Source organism: Armigeres subalbatus, chromosome 1 (assembly GCF_024139115.2).
Source record: "Armigeres subalbatus isolate Guangzhou_Male chromosome 1, GZ_Asu_2, whole genome shotgun sequence".
NCBI classification, from domain to species: domain Eukaryota; kingdom Metazoa; phylum Arthropoda; class Insecta; order Diptera; family Culicidae; genus Armigeres; species Armigeres subalbatus.
In genome coordinates this window covers 159,144,386-159,167,776 of record NC_085139.1, presented here as the reverse complement: position 1 = coordinate 159,167,776, position 23,391 = coordinate 159,144,386, and the positions used below count along the sequence as shown (strand labels likewise).

At 40.2% G+C, this 23,391-nt stretch overlaps 1 protein-coding gene across 1 annotated transcript in view; it reads right to left on the bottom strand.

Annotated features, from left to right (window-relative positions):
- Positions 1 to 18,169: 18,169 nt before the first annotated feature.
- Positions 18,170 to 23,391, bottom strand: part of LOC134205418 (acetylcholinesterase) — a 95,764-nt gene continuing 90,542 nt past the window's right edge. Inside the window, exon 12 of the mRNA XM_062680647.1 lies at positions 18,170 to 20,289. Within this exon, the coding sequence (XP_062536631.1) occupies positions 20,174 to 20,289 (116 nt within the window). The 3' untranslated portion in view covers positions 18,170 to 20,173. The remainder of the gene's footprint in view (positions 20,290 to 23,391) is intronic.

Sequence of the window (23,391 nt, the reverse complement as noted above, 5' to 3'; positions counted from 1 at the left end):
CGGAATTCAAGCAATAAAGGAAAGCCTTAGTGTGCCATTCGCAATGCACTATCACTATTATGCATCTCGAGATAAAATAGAATACTGCGGCTTCCTGCTGGTTGCTTCTCAGGTAATCGCAACGGTCACTAAACACAACAGTGTCAATGAAAATCTCACCTACTGTATGCACTTGCCATAATAAACACTCAGTGACTCAGTGACTCCGGTTGCCTCTTCCTAATACAATCGAACATTGCTGTAATTTCGCGAAAAACACGTGGTTTTGTTATGAACTGGAAAATTCTGCCTATCTTTTAACACTGTGGCTATCTTGACGTTTACCTTCGCAGTCGAGCCTGCGAGTGTAAAACCGCCGCAGCATTCTAGTTGTATCATGTATCAACCAACGGTTTGCTAAGAAAAGTCATCCGTGGATGCATTTCATGCTTTAAAAGGAAGCCGAAAGCCATAGAACAACTGATGGCAGATCTCCCTGTAGAACGGGTCACGCCATCAGCTCCATTCTTGAAGCTCGGCCTGGACTATTGCTGTCCTTTTTATATCAGTTACCCCAACCGGAGAGCCAAGCTGGTGAAATGCTTTTTGCATTTTTTTGCGATGATGCCACAATATTTTTGGCGCTAACCGGGAAAACCAAATTCTTTACAACTGTGGAGGCCTGCGAAAAGGCCAGGTGAAGTTACTTGAACTCCGAACGTTAAACAAATATGAAATGCTGACACCTTCAACACAAATGAAGGCAGTTTTGATCTCATGACAAATAACGGCAATCAGCAGTGGTCCATCCGACAACAAGGCCCTTAGGTTCAGCGGTTGACGATAATTTCGACGATGTGTCGATCAATCTGCTGAAAATGTGGAATCAAGCACAAAGTGTCGTTCAGCAATCAGCTTAGCCTAGCTTTGACTGACTATGATTGCTACTCCGTGATTGACCAGAATCAGTGAAATTGGCTGGGATTGTTCAAGCATTCTCAGTGTGCAAATTTCAGTGACTCAAATGTGCTAATGATCAATAACGGCGCTGGCCACGCCCTTCGTAGTCAGTTAGGAACAGGGAAGAAATATTGGTAGGTGGTTTAGTTATTTGAAGATCGTGTTTACCTCTGCGTCTCCACAAAAAAACACATGAAGGATTATCAGTTATTAAGTACTAAGTAGTCATCGTTGGATTTACGGAACATCAAATAGATATTTAATCATTTTTGCGACGACTTATGGTTCGATACATACAAAGCGCATACACGCAAAAAAAGCGTTAATGAATTCGCAAACTAACAAGTTCACGGTGTATTTTTTCGTGAACAACAGCCGCGGATTCGAGAACACAGTCACGTTTTCCGGAACGTTCTGGAAAACGTGACTGGTATTCCCGAATCCATGAATTAAATCACGGTGTATTTTTGCTTGTTCATGAATTCGGGAACGCTTTTTTGGCGTGTAGTGGCCACTTGCAAGAGTGGTGAAGATTTTTCCCGTCGTTACCGTTCGCAAACAAAATGTATGCATCGACAGAAGCAAAACGAATGTCTGTCCCTTGCCTATTAGGAACAACCAAATTTCGCAGCCAAGCTACATCGCTGAAGAAACAAGACGATTTTATCTCAGTAAGTACTTTATCCATAGAAAAATACTCCATCAACAAAGGACGGTGGATCCTAGAAACAAGAACTCCAACAATTAAGCAAATTAAATTGTTGTTCTCTAGATCTTTTTGGCTCAGTTTTCCACTTATCAGTATCACAGTTAATTGTCTTTCTGTTATACCTCAAACTCAATCAATGAATCGTGGACGATCGTATCACCGCAAGGGTAGTATGCGCAGGTACCGCAAGAAGAAGGAAGCACGAAAAAACGAAAATAAAATTCTGTATTCTTTGAAACCTGTTTGAACAAACTGTTCTGTTAGTTCTTCCTGATGAAGTTAATTTCTGTTTGGTATCCGATAATGCATAAAAAGTCAGGTCGATGACCTCGAAGTGTAGCTCTGGACTTAATCAGAACACAGTCTATTCGAATCATAAATTGATCTTGATGTTGGGATTGGGAAAGCAGTTAATAATACCTAGGTATCAGTCATTTCAATAAAGTGTTCGCTACCAAGTCGATGCTGCCCAAGATTTTGTAGCTTTATCTCTTCTACCGTTCAGCTCTTCCATAGCCTTTGTCTATCCAAAAAAATGGCTTGTTAACGCCACTACGATCCTGCAACAAGTCTGAATGCGGACATGCGGACAGAGTGTTGCACTGGACACATTTTTGTTCGAGTCTGAATGTGGTTTTAAAATTACCAAAAATGAGATTATCAGACCTGATGCTTCCAAGGAGTTTTCCATTCTGGAAAATGACAAAATATTTGAGAACCAAGCTCATACTATCGTTGTTCCTGCAAGACAACATTGGTTTTGCGAATCAAAGATAGAACGACACTTTGTCAGCCCACCTAAATATGACAGAATATCGTCAGACCTAACGAATCTGCGGTTAATGATCAATCTTTTTCTATTTAACCCCCAACGACTTCGTCGAAGAGCTGTAGATCTAAGGTGACGAACTCGAAGAGTTGTAGATCTAAGGGAACGAACTGTCTGTATATTTCAAGTCATCCAAGAACATGAAGGCTCCAAGTGCCCTCTTCAAGAAAATCTTAGACCTGAAACTTGAGCGTCCAAATTTTTGCGCTGATCAGTATCTCCAGCATAGGAATTTTCCCTCATCTTGGAAGTCAGCTAAAGTCACTTAATAATATTCGGCCCGTCAGTCAAAGCTGTTTGCAAAAGCGACCTTTCATCGATTACATGAATTTGCAGAGCAAAACAAAATCTCGCGCGAGGAATAATTTGGATTCCGGTGGGGACAATTAACCATGCACCAGATTACTCGATCCTATAACATCTTCAGACAGTACAAGTCAATGTCCAGGGCATTGCTCGAAACCAAAAAAGCTTTTGACAAAGTTTGAAAGCTACCTGGTGAAAATCATCAGAAACTAAATGTTGTTGAGAATAGTTTGGATCTAACTCACCGCATTATACAAGTGGCCCAATACTCCTACCTTTACGAGGCCTTGTGCTCGCTTGGAACAGTAAACGCGCTGTTCCAATTTTGACACTGCGTATCTTTTGTTGACTCAGCCTCGTTATCGTTTACATATTCGCGGTCAATCCTAAAGCTTCCTCACGAGGTGACATGAGGTGGGTAATTGATATGCGCAATGTTGAATTTCATAAAAACATTTACCTATTGGAACACTCTGCTAAAAATTGTGTACCGATAAGTCAACTTTAAATAAAAACTGTACATACAAATAAGCTCACTATCTACAAACCAATCAGCCTACGCGTTACAAACCTTAGTATACCGGTCTGGGAGAATATATCATCGGAAGAAATATCTCCACATGATAATAAACTGTCTATGGGTTGCGCAAATATCCGAGATGTGGGGTTTGATGCGAAGGTTCTTTGCGCCATGCGTTGCTATATTCGGTTGTTTGACTGTGCCAGCTGAGGAAATTTAAATTTGTTTGTGTCTCATATTTTGAACAGTCAGATTTCAAATACAGGAATCTCCGGATGTATTTCACGTTGGTTGTTAAATTATTTTCCAGTAAAGTTTGAACATTTTTGGAAAATCTGCGAAAGCCTTCTAATTGATGCTAATTGACACTGAAACAAAATATTTTCCCGAATTTTAGTTATAATTACCGCATGGTATACTTTATGTAGCTGTAATGTAAATATAATTTAATTATACGATAACCTAAAATATTAAATAAAACAAACGATTGTAGCAGGAAATCATTTGAAAATAATCATGAATTTAAATACATCTTGTTGTTTGTTACATTTCGTGGCAAACTAAATTCCGACATTTCGATCCAGCTCAACTACTGCGAGTGTGCGCCAATTAAGTTTTTCACTACATGATTTGAACACATATTCTTCTCTGCACCTATCCCTTACAATGGCCGCTGAACGTTAATTTCCAATCGAAAAATAAACAGTAAAATGTGTACCATCATCGACACCTTCAATGTATTGAGCATATAACCTACGTAGAACTTAAGGAATTTTCGAAAATGTCATCTAAGAATACATCTTAACCACACTCGCTCCAAACTGAAATCACAATAAACATGGACAATTTGTTTGGTTTGGCAAATTCTTAGCTTCCAATCGTTCAACCTATCGCAACGTAACATCGATTGATTCGTTTTTCGGCATACCGTTTACGGTTTTGCCACTCGTACAATATATATATATATATATTTCCATAAGTCACTAGTCTCTAAAAGGATAGCCTATAAGGTGTTTGTAAAAGTTGTCATAAGCATCATTGTTATGTGTGTTTTCTGTTTTATTTTTAAATTTACTTCCTTACACTCGAAATAAATCTTGTATTTATTATTCTAGTGGTTTACTTTGTTCAACATTTTATGCATTTCCAATTTACCGAGAATAAAGCACATTAACAGGCTTATTGATCTATGTATATGTAATACGGTTGTTATTCAAAACCTTTTTTTTTTGTAGTTTACTTATTAAATAGTGAGTACGATCTATTGTTCCATATAGCTTTTTTTTTCGACAAGATATTTGCACACATCCGTTCTACTGGAAAACATCGGTTTTATTTTTATTTGCTTCCTTTACACAAAACAATCCCGTAGTGGAAATAACATACTGAGAAGTTAAAAAAAAGTTGAAAACAATATGTTAGTGTGAACTACAATTGAATAAATAAAACAAAAACTATTGAAAGTACGTGAATTGTACCAGAATCATAGTAGGCACAGTAGATTAATCAATGATCGACCTTGCCGATGTTGGAGTTTTCCAACACGGAAAGATATAGTTCCCACTACGGTGTTTCATTTGTTCAATAATCGTAGCCCGGATCCATGAACGGGTAGATTTGAATTTGAGATTAATCACTGTTACAGTGCTCGGTTACGATATTTTGTTTGCTGACTACACAGTGTCTGCTGTTCTCAGCATACACAGGGGGTTAAAATAACATACGCTTTTGTTCCACCGCGGTAGTAGTGTTTGCTACTTTCGACTCATCATCATAATGCATCACAATTACACTTTTTTCAATTCATTGTTTTACAATCGCATTTCACCAACAACTAAGCTAATGGTACGGTTTGCACCCTAGAAGTGACGACGACACTTACAGATTGTTCAATAAGGAGTGTTATACAAAGCGCCAGTACTGCCTACCACCGTCAGTATAAAATATCTTCCTCTAAAAGTATGTAAGTGAGTAAGTGTGTGTGATATTCACTAGTTTCTATTTATTGTTACTGTGGCTTACTACTCTAATACATTGAATTGACATAAGTTTGCTGTAATCATCTAACCATTTTGTTTTTGTTTTCGCTTTGAATTGCTGAACGTCAGTAAAATGTTGCTGTCTCCGGACCCTTTCGATTAATGTTTTTGGTTGAATTGATTGTTTGATGCACTCAATTTAAAATGCTTCGTAATTCTTCATGCTCAGATGATTTATTGTGATTAAACAGATGTCAAAGCAGATTGAAAATTATTCCACACCGAAAACAAAAAATCTCTGATATAGAGCCTTCTAAAATCTATATGAAATTCTGATACATTCTAATTAGGAAGTTGTTAATACAATCATTGTATTGAATTCATACAATTCTGTATTAGTTCAATCCAGTAACTTTGTAAAATCCTTACATTTTTCGTATTTAGAAACATGCAGAATCTGTGTATGCCAAGGTGTTGTACAGAAATGAAAGATTTATTTTTTTGGAAGTATAGATCTGTCACAAGCAGCACGCGCAACATCTTTCAAATAGGTGTTTGTTCCTAATAAATTGCATTGAAGACACTGGCAATACATCGAGTCACATTAAAGCCACTTCCCAGTTTCGAAAAATCACAATGTTTCATTTCCGTTTAAGTGGCGTCGCAATATTCTACCCATCTGATTTCTTGGGTGGTTTAAAATTCGATGTGTGTCATATCAGAAACAAAACAGATAAGTTGCAGAATTAATAACACTTCGGTTCATTGCTGTTACGACAATGTTTCTGATATGTTGCAAAACACTTTGAGCTCAGCTGAGCAGTATTTTATTTTTGACAGTCCCCTACATGTTCCGTATAAGGTACAATGAAGTTGCAACTGACTTTGTTGTTTATGTAGTGCACTTGTAGCAGAATCTCCAAATAGAATTGTTGGTGTGATGGTTATAGTAGAAGGTTGCAAATCTCAAGGTCCATGGTTCGATTCCCGGTTGGTTTTTGTGTTTTTATTTTCTTTGTAGCCGCAATATGTTGCAAATAGGCTCCACCTCTTGCGCTTTTTGTGTCACAAAGGAGTTCCAAATACGACGCGTTGTGCTTAAGTCAGACCTTTAGTAAGTCACACCACAGTTGTTGTTACTCACTGAGAAACAAGAGGTGTTGATTGATAGTCCATATCTAGACCAACATTTGAAAAGGGCGTAACAGTCAAAATTTATTCCTTCTGATTCCTCGTCTACATATATAGCTATATGTAGACAAAGAATCAGAAAGAATAAATTTTGGCTGTTACGCCCTTTTCAAATGATGATCTAGATATGTTGGCGAAGATGATAATTGGCGAAATTGAACGGTTATGATGAAAACTTTATTCGAAAAATTCTTAGAAAACATGAAAGAAAAAAACACCGTCAAAACGCCACTACACTGCAACCGGAGAAGGAGGAGGTTCGAAGGATAAGTCTACCTTTCTACCCGAAGGTAACAAACGCCGTTCAGCATATCCTCAAGGAACATGGATTTCAAGCAGTCTATAAAAGTGGGAATACCCTAAAAGATTGTTTATGTGCTTTGAAAGATAAAATTTCGAAAGAAGATATGTCAGGCATTTATGAAATTCCCTGTAAAAATTGCCCTGCAGTGTACATTGGCCAAACGCGCCGGAAATTCAAGGTCCGCCTAAGGGAGCATAGAAAGGCAGCGGAGAATGGCCGTTTTTACGACTCGAGTGTGGCAGCGCACACTGTCGAACTTGACTAGATTGGGAACAGGCAAAGTTAAAAAAGTGCGTAAGGAAGTATTCCCAATTAAACGCTTGGGAATCTCTATACATCGCCACTGCCGAACAGCCGCAAATGAATGAAGATGAAGCCCCAATATCATCTTCCCTCTTCCACTTGACGAAACAAAAAATAATGTGAAGCTATCTCTTTTCGACGTGTACTGTGCCAAGTACAAAAATGTAATCGTCCCTCTTTGTAACCAGTTGGACCACGTCCTGTAGATGGGCAGCATCGAGCCCGAAACCGGTCGACAAAAAGGTAATTTTAAAAAAAATCCTTTTTTCGTTTGTAAGAACCATAAGTGTTGTGTCCAGTCTCGCGTCGCGTTTTATGTATGTGATATAGTTCTTACGTTAGCACAATCTCTAAAAAATGAGTGCAGCATGCTTACCTTTGTACTCCAATATGTGGCGATAAAATATGCGTCACATTCGAAGTGTCATTTTTCTAACTGGCCTACCTTGTTTTCTGTATACCGTGATCTATAATAACATTTGTTTGTTTATTATTTCCAGATACAGGCCTCAATTGTGTGATCTTTTGGAAAAAATCCTGTAAGTACAGCTTACTATTAAGGGTTTACAGAGCTCACTCTTGTGGGTCAATGGTTAAGGGAAAGGTCTGCTGTTCAAATTTAAAAAAAATTACTGGTCGATTTTTCTAAAGGTTTTCCTTATCCTCAATCGAATTCTCAAAGAAATTGGAAATATGCTACGTAGGCGTCGATGCTAAAGCGAGCCACACTGTGCGTCTTATTCACCCCCAGAAAGGTGACAGCGCTCCAAGTGTACAACGCTATCCGGCTCCCTAAACCTACGCTATCCGGTTTTCAAGTATTTGCGATCATTTTCCGAAAACTCCGATCTGTTTTGTCCAAACGCCGATCTGTTTTGTCCATTTTCCTGCTGGCTTAATGCGGTCTAGAAAGATCAATTCATTTCTGCGTTATCCTGAAGGAAGGACCAAGAAGCTCGCTGATGAATCAAGATCTGGTCGACAGCACCAATAAAGGCGTACCATGATGCTCGTCCTCGTATCATGAGTGGACAAAACCTACACAGCTGGGATTAACATTGAAGAGTCATGAGGGAGAGCCAAGACACAGTCTGTGGCTGCGGATGGTCGCAGAAATACTATAGCAAAAGATAGACGAGTATGGCACAAGAGGATACATCGGTAATCAGTTTCTGCCAATGTTCTTGGTGGTCCGGCATATGCAAGCACAAGCTTCAGCTAAGGCAAGGCTTAGAGATTCAAAACGTTATCAGACATATTAAAAAGGTAATTTTACACTACAAGTAGAGGACGGTAGCTGGTAGGTAGCTGTCGTCCCTTAAATCGAGAGTACCGGTGCTATTTGCCGATAACTTTATTCGACCCGTTTGTTCTATTGTCCACTTTATTTTTTATCTGGAAGCAATTCTACAAGAAATCTTGCTGTTCGGCAATATACTTCACTGGTATGGCTCTTTTAGCTCTCGAGAATTTCAGTCCAAAACTCCAGGCCCGGGATACTGTTCTGACTTAAGGCAGCCAACAAAGTGGGTGCGATAGGCTTTTAGGTTCTCGAGTCCCAGGGTCTTTGAGAAAAAGCGGGAAAGTGTTTTGTGAAACTAAAAATGGACTTCGTTAGTGTTGGGTTCTAAGAAATTTGTTTCACATACAATTCAGTGTAAGGATGTCAATAAACAACGTTGCACATCACTTTTCTGAATACCATGTGCACCAAGCTTGTAGAGGCCAGGAAATTTGTTATTAATTTAGTAATAATAAATTTACTAAATACTGTAAATATTAGAAAAAGTTGTAAATTGGTCAGTAACATAAACTACAGATCGCCTATAGTTTGGGATATGCTATCCTAAACTATAGGCGATCTTACAAACTTAAAATTCGAAATTTTAAGATTGCCAAGAATCCAACAGCCAGGATCTCGGTAATCATTTCGACGAATTCCGAAGAAAAAAATTACCGAGTTTTCGGTAAACTTTACCGTCTAATCGGTTATCGTTACCGAAATCTCGGTAAAAATTACCGAAATCCTGACTGTTGAAATATCGGCGGAAATTTTCCTGAGGTCGGCAAAATAATTTAAGTGTGTAACATAGGCAAGCGGGCATTCAACCAATTAGCCAAGGTCTCCAAGGTCGAGGCCGTTCATTTTTTCAAATAAGGTGGAAGAGGAAAGGCATGTCCGGGCCCACCATTCTTGATCTGAGGGTTAACAGATTCGATCATTTCTTCCGTGATCAGCTAACGATTGGAAGTATCCGCGTTTGCTAATCAGTTTTTCGATTGTCATGAGTATGTTTCAAGTGTGACGTTAGATGTAACTAATTAATTTAAATGATGTTCGTTTTTAGCAGTTAGGAAAAACAGTGTGCGTAAAGATTTATGTCCGAAGTTAGACTAGAACTAGATAGTCAAATCTCGTGAGGTAAATGTGCTCTAAATGTGCTCTAAATGTGCTATTGTGCCCGTGCTTAAGAGTTTTGTTCGGCCAGATTGAGTAAAATTATGAACTATTCCCTGTTGGAGTTAAGGCAATAAATATGCCATTCGTTAAATAATAAAATGTAGTTTTTTCTCCCTAGCCAAATTCGTCAATTGATTGTGTTTAACGTCCCAGCGCGATATTGTTTGTTGTTTACGTCCTCTTTGCGAGTTTGTCTGTGATGTGTTATGTTAGTTCCAGCTCATTGATGTTTGTCGGTGAGAGGGGAGAGTCCGCCGATGATGAGAGCGACACTCAAGCTGGAGTGTATTTGGTACTGGTGGGCTCTCAACGAAGATAGGGTGGACCCAATTTGGCGCGTTTCGTTGTTCCTGGCTGGACCGATCTATGATTCCTTATCAGGAAATTCGTCTTGAGAGAGTCTCATCTGAGCAAATTGAATTAGGCCTTGATCACCCTTGTGGAGTGGAACTTAAGCCACATGCTTTTTGGTACGGATCGCTCCGTGCTTGCTACAAGCTTTCTAATTTCAAAATCATTAGAATCAAAGCATATCAGATGAAACATAAGGTTGAATAGTAGCTCCCTCGGTCATTGATGAATGAAAGATGCGATATGCAAAGTAGGAATACGGAAGAGAGAATATCGCAAAAATATCATGGGATCGCTATTACCAATTTACTATTTTCAAAGGTTGTTTAAGGTCACTCCTGACGGAATCCAAGTTTCAAAGTGCTCGCGTTTTCGGGGGCACACCACTCGATACGGAAGCAACGCACAACTGTCATTTTTGTTGATTTAGTTTTGCTGCGTCGCAGCATGCGTGAAAAAGTAAAAATGACAGTTGTGCGTTACTTCCTTATCGAGTGGTGTGCCCCCGAAAACGCGAGCACTTTGAAACTTGGATTCCGTCAGGAGTGGCCTTAAAATTCGGAATTCGTAGCATGTACTATGTAATGCGTAACTATGTGTAGCAGGTTGTTGTTCTAAATGTAAAATCGGCGGCGTTAAAGCTAGATTAGTATTGAATGACATTAATTTCATGAAATTTCGTGATATTTTTGTAATTTCACTTTCATGTCGCACTTTTGAGGTCACTTTTGCGAACAATAAGCCTCGCTTGTTTATGCTACCATTACCAGCTCGATAATGGATTCATAATCAAACTTCTGGATTTTTCAATCCAGCGCGTATTTAGTTTTAGTCATTACAAAGTTGAAAAAAAATGATACAATCTCAACAAATTGGTCCGCATTCGAAGATTGGAAACCAAAGGCGCAATCTTGATAGCTGATCGCCAATGTCTAAGCACCCATGCTGCCGGAATTACGATCGTTTGTAAGTACTTTGCATTGCCCTTTGACCTCGGTGGCACTTCCTCGACCAGATGAATTATCGTTGAAATTCAAATTTAACTAAATTTGGCCACAAGCTTCTTTAATATGCAAATAAAGTTTAGGCCAAATTTGAGCATAATTAGTTAAAGAAAACTTTCTTGACAATAATAGAACAAAACCTGCCCAAGCCGTCATTTCCCCTACCTAACTTAAAAAAAAAAACAAACTACCAACAGCAATCCCATGATATTTTTGTGACATTGCTCAACACTGCCAGCAGGCTTGCTATGCGACGGACTGGATCGAAGGCAATCACTAAGGCGGTGTAAAGTTACGCCAGTATCGCGATGTAGTCCACAAAGACTTGTTCAAGGATTGATCAAAATGGCTGGGCTTTCTACCACTGGTTGAACAGCCCCAAATAACTATGCGTTTTTGGCCTGAGACCTTTTTAAATATGTCGACACGTTAAATACTATTTGTGGTTCCGGAAAACCGAAATTGTTTCTTTCACTTGAGCATAGTGTCTGAGATTATTCAAGACAAGGGTGGGGAGAACGAAGTTATTTTGTTCAGAGGCTTCAATTATCCGCGCCTGATTTGGACGGAATGCCATATCAAATATGCCTTTGTACATATTCTGCGTTTCTGAGGCTGGTTAAGTACTCACATTTTGACAAATTCGCTTTTCACGTTCGGCGTTATCAAAGCTTGATTGGTTATAGTACTGACCGTATCCTGGGTCACGTATTTCCCAACGACTCCTTCCTGGATCTCTTATGGAATTGAATCTCGTGGAGCGCGTTTAGGCGATGCGCAGTAGACTGGCCCAGGAAACAAAAAGTTGTCTAATTCCACGGGGCTTCAATCATCATGCAATGTTCTGTGAAATTGTTCTGTAGCATACCAACTGCCGTTTTTGCAATTCTGAGGTCAATCGAGCAATCAGAATCAATTTCCAGATCGAATGAGTGACGGAGGTGTATTTTCCTATACATTTTGGCTGAAATCCCCATACAAACTTCAAATCAAATGCGCCAGCTTATGCAACAAGCGATTGAGCTCAAATTTTCAGAGATTGATTTTCTCACCCAAAAACACAATTCTGGGGGGTGCCCCGTGGAATTCGACAATATTTTTTTCTCCCCATAGTAATCTGGGCCAGTCTAATGCGCAGATATGCTGAACGCTCCACTTCCAATAATGTTTATTATTATACTTCCAGTTGAAAACCGAAGTGAGCTCTCGCGACAATCGAGTTTTCTCCCGTTTTCTTTTGTCGCAACTACGTCGCGACTAGTGCGCATCATGGCGCACGGCGGTAGCATAGATGCGCACTAGTCGCGATGCAGTTGCGACATCAGGAAATAAGGAAAAACTCAATCGTCGCGAGCGCTCACTTCGGTTTTCAACTGGAAGCACAATAAATCTCTCCCAGAGCTGCAACAGTTTCCATCAGACAGAAAAAGGAAGTGTCTGGAAAGTGGAAGAGTAAAACATGTCGAAAACAACATCCAATGAACAATCACAATCATCCGGCATGGAGAGAAGCTTTATCAATTCCAATTATCCTCGGTCTGTGCCAATCGAGAAGCGAGATCAAATTCTTTTCGTGCGTTCACAACAATTGTTTTTTCTAATTCAAATCTCCTATTCTACTACTAACAAACTTATTATACCGCACTCTATACCGACTTTCAAAACATCAACAACTAAGAGTAGTGTGACCATAGTAAAGCATCTTTGAACAACAGTTTAACGATTTTTTCATATGTAAATAAAATTTCAATTCAGTAAAGTTTCATGATTGAAAAATTTAACTTAAATTTTACATTCTTTTGCTACTATCCTTAGAATCCATTCGCACTGTAAATTTGAACCATTTAACCTGTAATTGCGTTGACTTCCGTATTTCTGATTGGCCACCTCCGAAGAACGTTAGAAACTGAACATTCATCATCACAAACTTTAACGTAAAACACTCAACTAAATGTTAACCATTATTGATAGCCATACTCGCGTGCGTGTGCTTCAGTTTACTAATTCCGTTTACCACATTTAAGCAATTCACTTTCAAGCTTGCCTAACAGCTAAAACAGGACAAACCATTATTCCCACGTACATTGAGTTCGTTTCGCTGTTGCTCTCTGTCGTAGTTCTACTTTTGTATTATCAGACCAGCTGATCATCTAGATACATGCACTAGATTGCTAAATGTACTGTTTCATGTATTTTTTTTAAATACTAATTTCCGTGTTGCAATTACTTGTGTACTATACTTTTTCCCGTAATATGGACTTATCAAAACATGCTCCTAAAAGGTGATGAAGTGTGACTGTTTACATTTTTGATAATATCGTAATTGCTGAATACAACGTGCTTACAAAAGATGATTTTCCTGCTCTAAATATGGCGAGGTAAATCAATAGAAAACTGCTATCAAGTGAAAAGGCTCCGCTTGTTCTACTGTGTTTTTTTTTCTTCTTGTGTTTACCTTATGCGTTAAAGTGTTTAATTAGGGCGAATCAAAGATAAGCGTTTTTTTAAGGTTCCATAATTTACTTGGATTTACTACATCGAGTTTTTCTAACGTTGGAAAAGCTGTCAGCCGTTTGTTTCCTGTCGAAATGCTTTTAATTTTCAAGCCATATTATTGTAATGCTATAAATTTTGGTGATGCTAAAAATCTTATGAGAAACGAATATTCTGATGATTTATTGCACCTTTTCCGGAGAGCTAGTTATACTGAGATTATGAGATCTGGAAATGGATGAGACAGTTTTAAAAAGTTTATGACTACAATAAAATCATGATAATGTCTAAAAACTGACTTGATATAAATAAACCGTTTCAGATAATAAACTTAAGAAATATCACATTTTTCACTAGGCTTGACAGCAAAGATCCGGAGCGGACTATCTTGTGACCCGGTACCAAATACAAGAGATTAGACGCTGCAGGCAACATGATACGTACTTTCAAAACAACGCCTGAGTGTTTTAACTGCACCGATACCACGAATAGGAAACCTAACTCTTCACAGGGTGTCAGCCTATAACTGACCCATGCAAGTAACTAATTGATATCGAATCACTTGAGGCAGTTTGCCAACTGCCAGGAAAAACAATCGAATGGTGGAGTTTACTTCAGTAGCTACTACGTTCTCTTAGGGTGGTAGTTAAAGTGCACTAATGAAACCATAGTCATCGAAGTTAGCCCCCATGCTCACTGATGAAAACCGGAAATTAGGGGAAGATTCCCCAAAACGTCCCCACCCCGCGAGGCAAGACGCCTTTCGGGTATTCCCTCATATTTACAGTGTTTGTGATGGCCGTAACAAAATTAAGCCTAAAATTATGTAGGTCAGGCGAAAAAAGTATCAAAATAATGTATAGGAAGGTAGGAAAAATCATTTTTTTTCCCTTTCAAGAGGCTCGGAAGCCTCCTTTCAAGAGGCTCGGAAGCTTCCTTTCAAGAGGCTCGGAAGCCTCCTTTCAAGAGGCTCGGAAGCCTCCTTTCAAGAGGCTCGGAAGTCTCCTTGGCTCAAGTGGCACGGAAGCTTTCCTTCAATAGCCTCGCAGTATCCTTTCAAGAGGCCAGGAAGCCTTATTTCAAGAGGCTTGGTAGACTGCAAATGTTTTTTTGAGTCTTTGAAAAGTGTCACAGCATAACAACAATTTCAAAGAAGTTTTTGGAGAGCCATATCTTAGGTTAATTTTTCAAGTTCGTTAGTTATGTTAGTTTATAGTTATGTTAGTTATGCTTATTTTAATTTACAGTGAAAAAAGCGGGGTACCTCAATGAATGTGAAAGTTCGAAGGGGTACCTCTCAAGAATAAGGTTGGGAACCTAAAGGATCTTTAGTAAAAAAAAACCTACAACAAAACTACTGTGGTTCTCGGTAAATCAGGGGAGTGAAATCTCTCAAGGTATCAAACCTACTCACCTTTCCCCACTGTACAAATAGATAGGACAAGACGTTGTCAAAGAATGATTCAGCTACTGAAATTTCTAGAGCAGTACGAAGCTGACAAGTAGAGCAAATTTTTTAACGCTTGCTATGTTTTTCGTTCGAAAAATAAAAGAATAAAATAAAACAAAAAAACGTCAAAAATTAAATTATTTCAACTATCTGAACCTCACATATAAAAAAAGATCCTATTTTGGGGGCACCGGTTCTGATAATGCATTTCAAGTTGTTCTACAAATCCGATTTTTTTAGCACATGTATGCAAGTGCGATAAACTTGTTTTTATGGCTTCTAATGATTCGAAGCGGTCTTTGCCTCCTTTTATCGTTGTTCGTTATCTATTGATAGTAATTTCTGCAAGTCCTGGCTGCAGTAGAGTCAACTGTGATGTTATGGACTTTTGTTTAAATACACGCAATGTTTGCCTGATCTCTGCTGATATGCGCTAAGTCGCAATGACATCAAGGTTTGATGCGCATTGACTGGATCGGTTGGATCTCAGTCTTTCGTAGACTTCTTGATACGTGCTATGACGATCTTGGCTCCGCCGTCCGATGCTGGCTCGCTTCGGGGATGTTGAAGATTTTCGATCTTCTCCACTGTTTGGCTGGCTACCGTGAGGTTGGAGGGGTTGTTCGTGTCGACATTCAACGAGTATCGTCGACCGGGTCGAGCTCGTTTTGTTACTCCATGGTGGTGCGCTGCTGCCAGTGAACAATGAACAGAAAAATGATGCTCCGCCAGTTGTTGCACACATTCGAAGCTGACGCGGTTGATCCGTCGTACCGTGCCTTGGCGGCACATGGCGAGATGTTGATGGTTGGTCGGGCCAAAACTTGAAATAGTTGTTCGAACTGTTTGAGCCAATGTCCAGTCGGATCGGTGAGTGACTGATATGCTGCTTATTTCCTTGGCATCCGCGGATTTGCCCTCGCTCTACTCAGGCGTCTTTAGATATCGTGGAGAAGGCGAATACCGTTGGTTGTTGCGGCTTCTCCCCACAACCCCTCACCGGATAGAACGCTAAGAAACAGAGCAGTAAAATACGAGTCCCGTCAATGGAATGTATCCCTGTACGGGGGAGTCGGGTGCTGCTGCACATGGGATAGGCGGGCGTGGGTGAACTTCCTAGTCGAGAAGAAACGAAGGATGCTGTATCTGGAGATTACAGCCTCCTCTGCGGTGTCTGACGAGGCCTGGGTGGAGCAAGCGTGGGTCCGAAGATCCCATTGGGTACACGACATATCAGTTACTTACTGACTTGGACAGCTAAAATGTTGGTTCGAGCACTTCGAACAATTTCTTCATATTTCAGTCAGTATTCTTCAAGAAGTAGCCATCCAAAGTATGACTCGGCTATCGGTGGAGGTGCTCAGGGCTGATCCTGTGTGAATGTTCTTGCAACTATTCTGGTCTACAAGTTTGATGTGTCCCTTTTTTATATTCATTGACTACGGAAGCGTTTTCTGTTCTCTGAATCATGAGCATCTGTATGGAGCCCCGGGATGCATGGGATAGAGTTGTCAGCCTCATAGAAGTGTGGTACGAATCTTTTTACGTGCAAGGTCCTGCACAACGTAGTTTTGTCTTACCCCATTCGGTTAGTCGCTGGTGTGAGGCAATCATGAATTCTCAGGTACTTATTCAAAAGGACGTATGTGATTTTGTAAACAAAGATTCAAACGTCGATTTGTCCAATCCGATGGCACTCCCACGCAACCAACAGTACTAACAGGTAGCTGGAGGCTTCCCCTACCTGCCTGTGGTGATGGTTTGCGTGAGAGTGCTATCAGATTGGACAAATCGACTTTTGAATTTTTGTTTACAGAATCACATACGTCCTTTTGAATAAGTACCCGAGAATTTTATCTCCCTTGGTGCTTCGCAGCTGCTCTAGGAGTTTATTATTTGGAGCATCCAGACGACACCGATTTGGCTGGTGATGATGACACGACACGCTATATCAACGATCTGACCGTGTGCTACTTCACAGTGAGTCTAGCCATCAACGTTAGCAGGACCAAGTTTTTGAATGTCAATGAAAACAGCCCCTCAAACAGCAGCTTTTTGTGTGAAAAATTAGTATCGCATATAAAGAATTTAGCAATTTAGCCACCCAGCTACCGGTGGGCTGTGAAAATGGTCGCAGGCTTGGGATCGGCGTGGAAGCACGAGTCAGGAAGTCTGTGACCTGCCTTGAGTTTTAGTTTGTGAAATATTTGGAGACCCAACCGGATTGATCCACATACCAAAGTTTGAATGTTCTACTCTATGCACTCAATTTGCGAATTAGAAAACTAAAAAATTAAAAAAAAAATGCTAAATTCTTTATATGCGATACTAATATTTCACACAAAAAGCTGCTGACAATTTGTGATAGCAATTACCTGAAGCAGATGAAGTTAGATTTTTTTGTCATTGCAAGTCCCGTCCCAGCATTTGAGGTCCCTGCTACCCTTAGGCCTGTACACGGTATACAGAAAACAAGGTAGGCTTGTAAGAAAAATGACACTTTAAGAATGGCGCAGTTATTCCCATCCCTCTCGTGTCCATTTGTTGACTAAAAATAAAGAGTAAGACGGGAACATCTTCGAGCTACTTCGATCTGCTAATTGGACAGCACTATTTTATCGCCACATGTGTACAAAACTACAAATGGCACCCGATTGAAGCGATTTGGATAGGAAGAGTGGAATCGCCAACTTCCTGTTGTTGACATCTCGTGGATAAAGGGCGGGCTCTTCTCCCCATCTACTGGGTCAATCTGGGAAACGAGGCCTAGATTATATTATTGTATGTACGAACTTTCTTTCTGGAAGAATCATGAACAAATCGTTTGTCAGATATGGCCAGTGCTATCGGCAGGTGCCTTGCTACAATAGATGATACTCATCATCATCATCATCATCACATGTGTACAAAACTACTAAAGTAGGCATGCTGACATGTGACGTATAAATTAAATGGCTGCATACGTGCTGAGCCTGTTTTGTTTTATGTTTGCTGTGAGCATGTAAATATGAATCTTTGATAGTTTAATTAATGAGAAAAAATGCTATCCAGCAAAGCACCGTCTACTATGATGTAATGTTTACGAAACAATCTTTCCGATTGTTGACTGCTGCTCTTCACCTCACCTGCACTTCGAATCATGTTTACTATCGTCTTCCCTTTTTGTCCGCAAATTTCTTTGTAAGGAAAGTCCACTTCCGCACTTTGGAGCCTCCTTCACAATTTTGAAATTTCAAATCTTATTCACAAAATTAATTGGAAATTCAAAAAAATATTTGTCTGCCAAAAAAGCAACTAAAAATATATATTCTTCAAGTTCAACAAACGCAAACAAAATAACTTAAAAAAACCTACCACACATTGAAGTCATAAACTAGTGAAGCCAATCATCATCGCTGTAAATATGGAAAAGTGATTTTAGCAATTGGAAAAATTTAAATCTGTCGACCAACTGATTTGCATTGCAGCAACGCAACAATGAGATTCTCGATGCGTGTTGATTAGTGTGTATTGTGGTGCCTAAAATACGCGCTACAGCTTAACTAGAACCTGCCAATATTATCATAAGTTTTTCATTTTTCTTCCATTTTTGTTTTTTTTTTGCTTGTGGGAGATGTGCACGATTCACAACAAATGCACTTTGGATATGCTCGTCTACAAAGGAGCCTAAAACGTGTTGCCTGCATCTAACACTTATTTAGTTATATTTGTATTTCGTTTATGATATATTCAATTAATTTTGATTCTACGTAATTTGCCTTAATACGTTTGGTGGAAGGACAGTTAAATCAGTTTTGTGGCTTTTCTTGTTATCAAATTTTGTGTATAAAATGGTATATTTATAAAAAGGAGGGTGGGTTATGGCGCTTAAAAAGTGTATTCTTGACTTTATATATTCCATTATCATTAATACTTAGGTTTGATTTGTTCGTAGTTTTACGACACACAAAAAAGCGTGCAGTCATTATCTTTGTTTCCATATTGGTTTCTCTAAACTTTAGTGATATGTATCTGGTTCTAGGGTATATAACGTTCCCACATAATTTGCACTTCAAAGGGTTGAATAAAGTGTTCTGAAATTTAGGTCTTTTGGAAAATTTGATTATTTTACATACTATTTATGGTAACCCTTCACTGATATGTAATTTTTAATATTTAACATACTCAACAGTGAATATCACTACTATTTCATAATGCGAACCAAACTTATGCACATCAGCCAAATCAGACAAATAAAAAGTTTTAGCCTTGAAACATTGAATAGTAAATTATTTCATTTCATAAAGATATATCTTTCCGTCACTTTTATTTATCATATTTTTTTTCCAATATACATAATCTACACGGCAGACTTTCAACCATCGAATGTGCATTGATATGTGTTTTAGTAATTAGGTTCGTGTCTGTAATTTTTATGTCATATTCTTTGGTACACTTTAACATTTAAAACATCGAAACAGTTATCTATCATCAGCTCTACTACTGTTTTGCCAACTTGTAAATAAAATGCTTCCGGCACCTGATTGGTGGTGCCGGATTTATCTGAACGGAAAGATAAAGTTCACATGAAGCAGGTAAATTAACAGCACATCCAACAAGTATTTTTTTTCTTTTCTACGCCCAATCACTAAGAACTAATGGTTTTCTCATGCTCGTATAAAATTTATGTCAAACTCCTTTGCCATACGCTCGCCTATGTGGAGGTTTTGTTTCGTTTGATATTATTGATGACTTCCATCGTGGTCGTACGACATCCCCTTGAATGATGGTTGATTGAATACTTTTGTTAATTTTGGAAGTATATTTCCACAAATATGGAACTTGATTTCGATATATTAAGTTGAATTCAATCTCAAACCATTCAATCGATTGTCGTTGGAACCATGCTTTCATCATTTGTCTTATTCAAGCGTGCGAATGTGTCTGTAAGTGTGTCAGTGTGTGTGTGTGTCTCAACAAAACGATGGTGTAAAAAGCGCCTGCGCCTCACCAATCAAGCTCTAGATATGCATTCAATCGTATCGAGTATTGACGAATCCATCTCGAGATTTTCGTTTCCATCTGGGACATTGGCCGTTCAAATCACTTTGGCAACTCCTCCTTAGTTCCAATCTGTCATCCACTAATTACGTTCTTGCCGAGTAATAGCAAATTGCTTGTTCCAAGTTTAGCTCACACTTGGAACTCGAAACACGTCTTCCCGCTGCAGTTTTATGTTCTCTAAATGGTGGATAATAACCACATGTAAAGCTCCAATATAACCTGCTCTAGTTGTAATCTGTGATATCGCTTCTTCATAAGAGTGAGGTGGGTGGGTGTATGAAGTATAGGAGCTTAGAACAATCTTACGAGGATGAACACTATAAGCACGGTAACGATTTTGATGTCCACGTACATGATGGTTGCAGCCGAAACTTGCTCCAGAATATTGCAGGACGGCTTCGGTGGCACTGGAAAAAGAAAAGGATATTTTTAGAACGGTATATCCGATAACAATTACAATTATATAAGGTTTAGGTTCTATATTTTCTTAACCTCTACTTAAACGTTAAGGAGCGTACATTTACGTACATTTACTTAAGGGATAACTGAAACATAAACATATTTTTTTTATTTCTTTAACAGACTCTCCTTCCTCCTCATAAGTAATAAGTGTACAAAGCCTAAACCCAGTTTTGGCCTATGGGTAAGCACCGCTTAAGAGTTAGCGAAGAAGTTGAGTGAGCATGCTGTGCCCGGTGCGCCAACGCGTGATTGGTTGTCAGTCAGTAACCGCAATAAGGGTCAAAGGCCGCAATGTGATGGTCAATGGCCGTTTATCTAACTAAATCTTCAACGCACTGATCTCTTTTGGGCTCAACAACAAGAAAGAATTGTTCAAAGCACAGCATGAACAGATATACGACGGATCCGAGGCGTGAACATGGTGATTGTTTAACATAACGCTGTTTGGTATAATGTCGTTTGGCATAACGATCGTTGGCATACTGGTTATACCCGAGCAAAGCTTGAGAGCAAAACGATAACTCGTTTTGATGTTGTGAAATCGCCGCATATGATTATTTAATTTGATATTGTCGGGCCGGCACCAAACCGGACCGCGCGATTGAGCACTCGCGCTGCGACGCGAGTCGCGACAATTTGAAATATTTCATTAGTAGTGCGCATCATGCACGCATGGATGTACTATCATGCGCACTAATCAGAAATGAGTTGCGACGTCTGATAACTGCAGATATTTCAGTTTATTGAAAACAAATTTTCGATTTTCTACTATACACGGAATATCTTTTTGGTCGTTTTAACGGATAAAATAACAAAATGTATAGCAGAAAAATCTTACTGTGACATCAAATCGAAAACTATTCCTGCTATCGATGAGAGCAAATTGAAGACTAAATTTGATATTGGTTCCGATAACAAAATAAGTACTTACACAGTTTGATGTAAGATCATACAATTTAGAAATCTACAGCAAAGTGAGATCAAAATATGTAATCAATCATGATGATTCATATTTGAAAACAAATTATGATTTCATTATTATTATTTATTCAGACTAAGGCCGAAGTGGCCTGTGCGGTATATAAGAGTCTTCTCCATTCGGCTCGGTCCATGGCTACACGTCGCCAACCACGCAGTCTACGGAGGGTCCGCAAGTCATCTTCCACCTGATCGATCCACCTTGCCCGCGGCGCTCCTCGACTTCTTGTGCCCGTCGCATCGTTGTCGAGAACCATTTTCACCGGGTTACTGTCCGACATTCTGGCTACGTGCCCGGCCCATCGCAGTCGTCCGATTTTCGCGGTGTGAACGATGGATGGTTCTCCCAACAGCTGATGCAATTCGTGGTTCATTCGCCTCCTCCACGTACCGTCTGCCATCTGCACCCCACCATAGATGGTACGCAGCACTTTCCTTTCGAAAACTCCAAGTGCGCGTTGGTCCTCCACGAGCATCGTCCAGGTCTCGTGTCCGTAGAGGACTACCGGTCTAATTAGCGTTTTGTAGATTGTCAGTTTGGTACGGCGGCGAACTCTATTCGATCGGAGCGTCTTGCGGAGTCCAAAGTACGTACGATTTCCAGCCACTATGCGTCTCCGAATTTCTCTGCTGGTGACATTTTCGGCAGTCACCAGTGAGCCCAAGTACACAAATTCTTCTACCACCTCGATTTCGTCACCACCGATGCAAACTCGCGGTGGGTGGCTCACATTGTCTTCTCTTGAACCTCTGCCTATCATGTACTTCGTCTTCGACGTGTTGATGACTAGTCCGATCCGCTTAGCTTCCCTCTTCAGTCTGATGTAGGCTTCCTCCGTCTTCTCAAAGTTACGTGGCATAATATCTATGTCGTCGGCGAAACCAAATAGCTGGACGGACTTATTGAAAATTGTACCACTCGTGTTAATTCCTGCTCTTCGTATTACCCCTTCCAAAGCGATGTTGAATAGCAAACACGAAAGACCATCACCTTGCCGTAACCCTCTGCGGGTTTCGAAGGGACTCGAGAATGCCCCTGAAACTCGAACTACGCACATCACCCGATCCATCGTCGCTTTGATCAATCGTGTCAGTTTATCCGGAAAACCGTGTTCGTGCATTAGCTGCCATAGCTGGTCCCGATCGATTGTATCATATGCGGCTTTGAAGTCGATGAATAGATGATGTGTGGGCACGTTGTATTCGCGGCATTTCTGCAGTACTTGGCGAATGGCGAACACCTGGTCCGTGGTGGAGCGTTCGCCCATAAAACCCGCCTGGTACTGTCCCACGAACTCCCTTGCAGTTGGTGCTAGTTGACGGCATAAAATTTGGGAGAGTACCTTGTAGGCGGCGTTCAGCAATGTGATTGCGCGGTAGTTGCTACAATCCAGCTTATCGCCCTTTTTGTAGATAGGACAAACGACACCTTCCATCCACTCCTGCGGCAAAACTTCCTCCTCCCAAATCTTGGTAATGACCCAGTGCAGCGCTCTAGCCAGTGCCTCACCACCGTGTTTAAATAGCTCTCCTGGTAGTTGGTCAACCCCAGGGGCTTTGTTGTTCTTCAGCCGGCCAATCTCCTTCTGGATTTCCTGAAGATCCGGAGCCGGTAGAATTATGTCCTGCGCGCGTTCTCCCAGGTCCATCACCATACCGCCATCTTCGTCTGCCACATCGCCATTCAGGTGTTCTTCGTAGTGCTGCCGCCACCTTTGGATCACCTCACGCTCGTTCGTAAGAAGGTTCCCGTTTATGTCCTTACACATATCAGGCTGTGGCACGTGGCCCTTACGTGAACGGTTTAACTTCTCATAGAACTTTCGTGTGTTATTAGCGCGGTACAGATGCTCCGTTTCTTCACGGTCTCGATCTTCCTGCTGGCGCTTTTTCCTCCGGAAAATCGAGTTTTGTCTGTTCCGCGCCTGTTTATATCGTGCCTCGTTCGCCCTCGTGCGGTGTTGCAGCAATCCCGCCCATGCTGCATTCTTCTCTTCCACTAACTGCTCACATACCAGTCGTTTCTCTGATCCGGGGGCACCGTGCCAAGTGCAGCGGTTGCGGTGCTA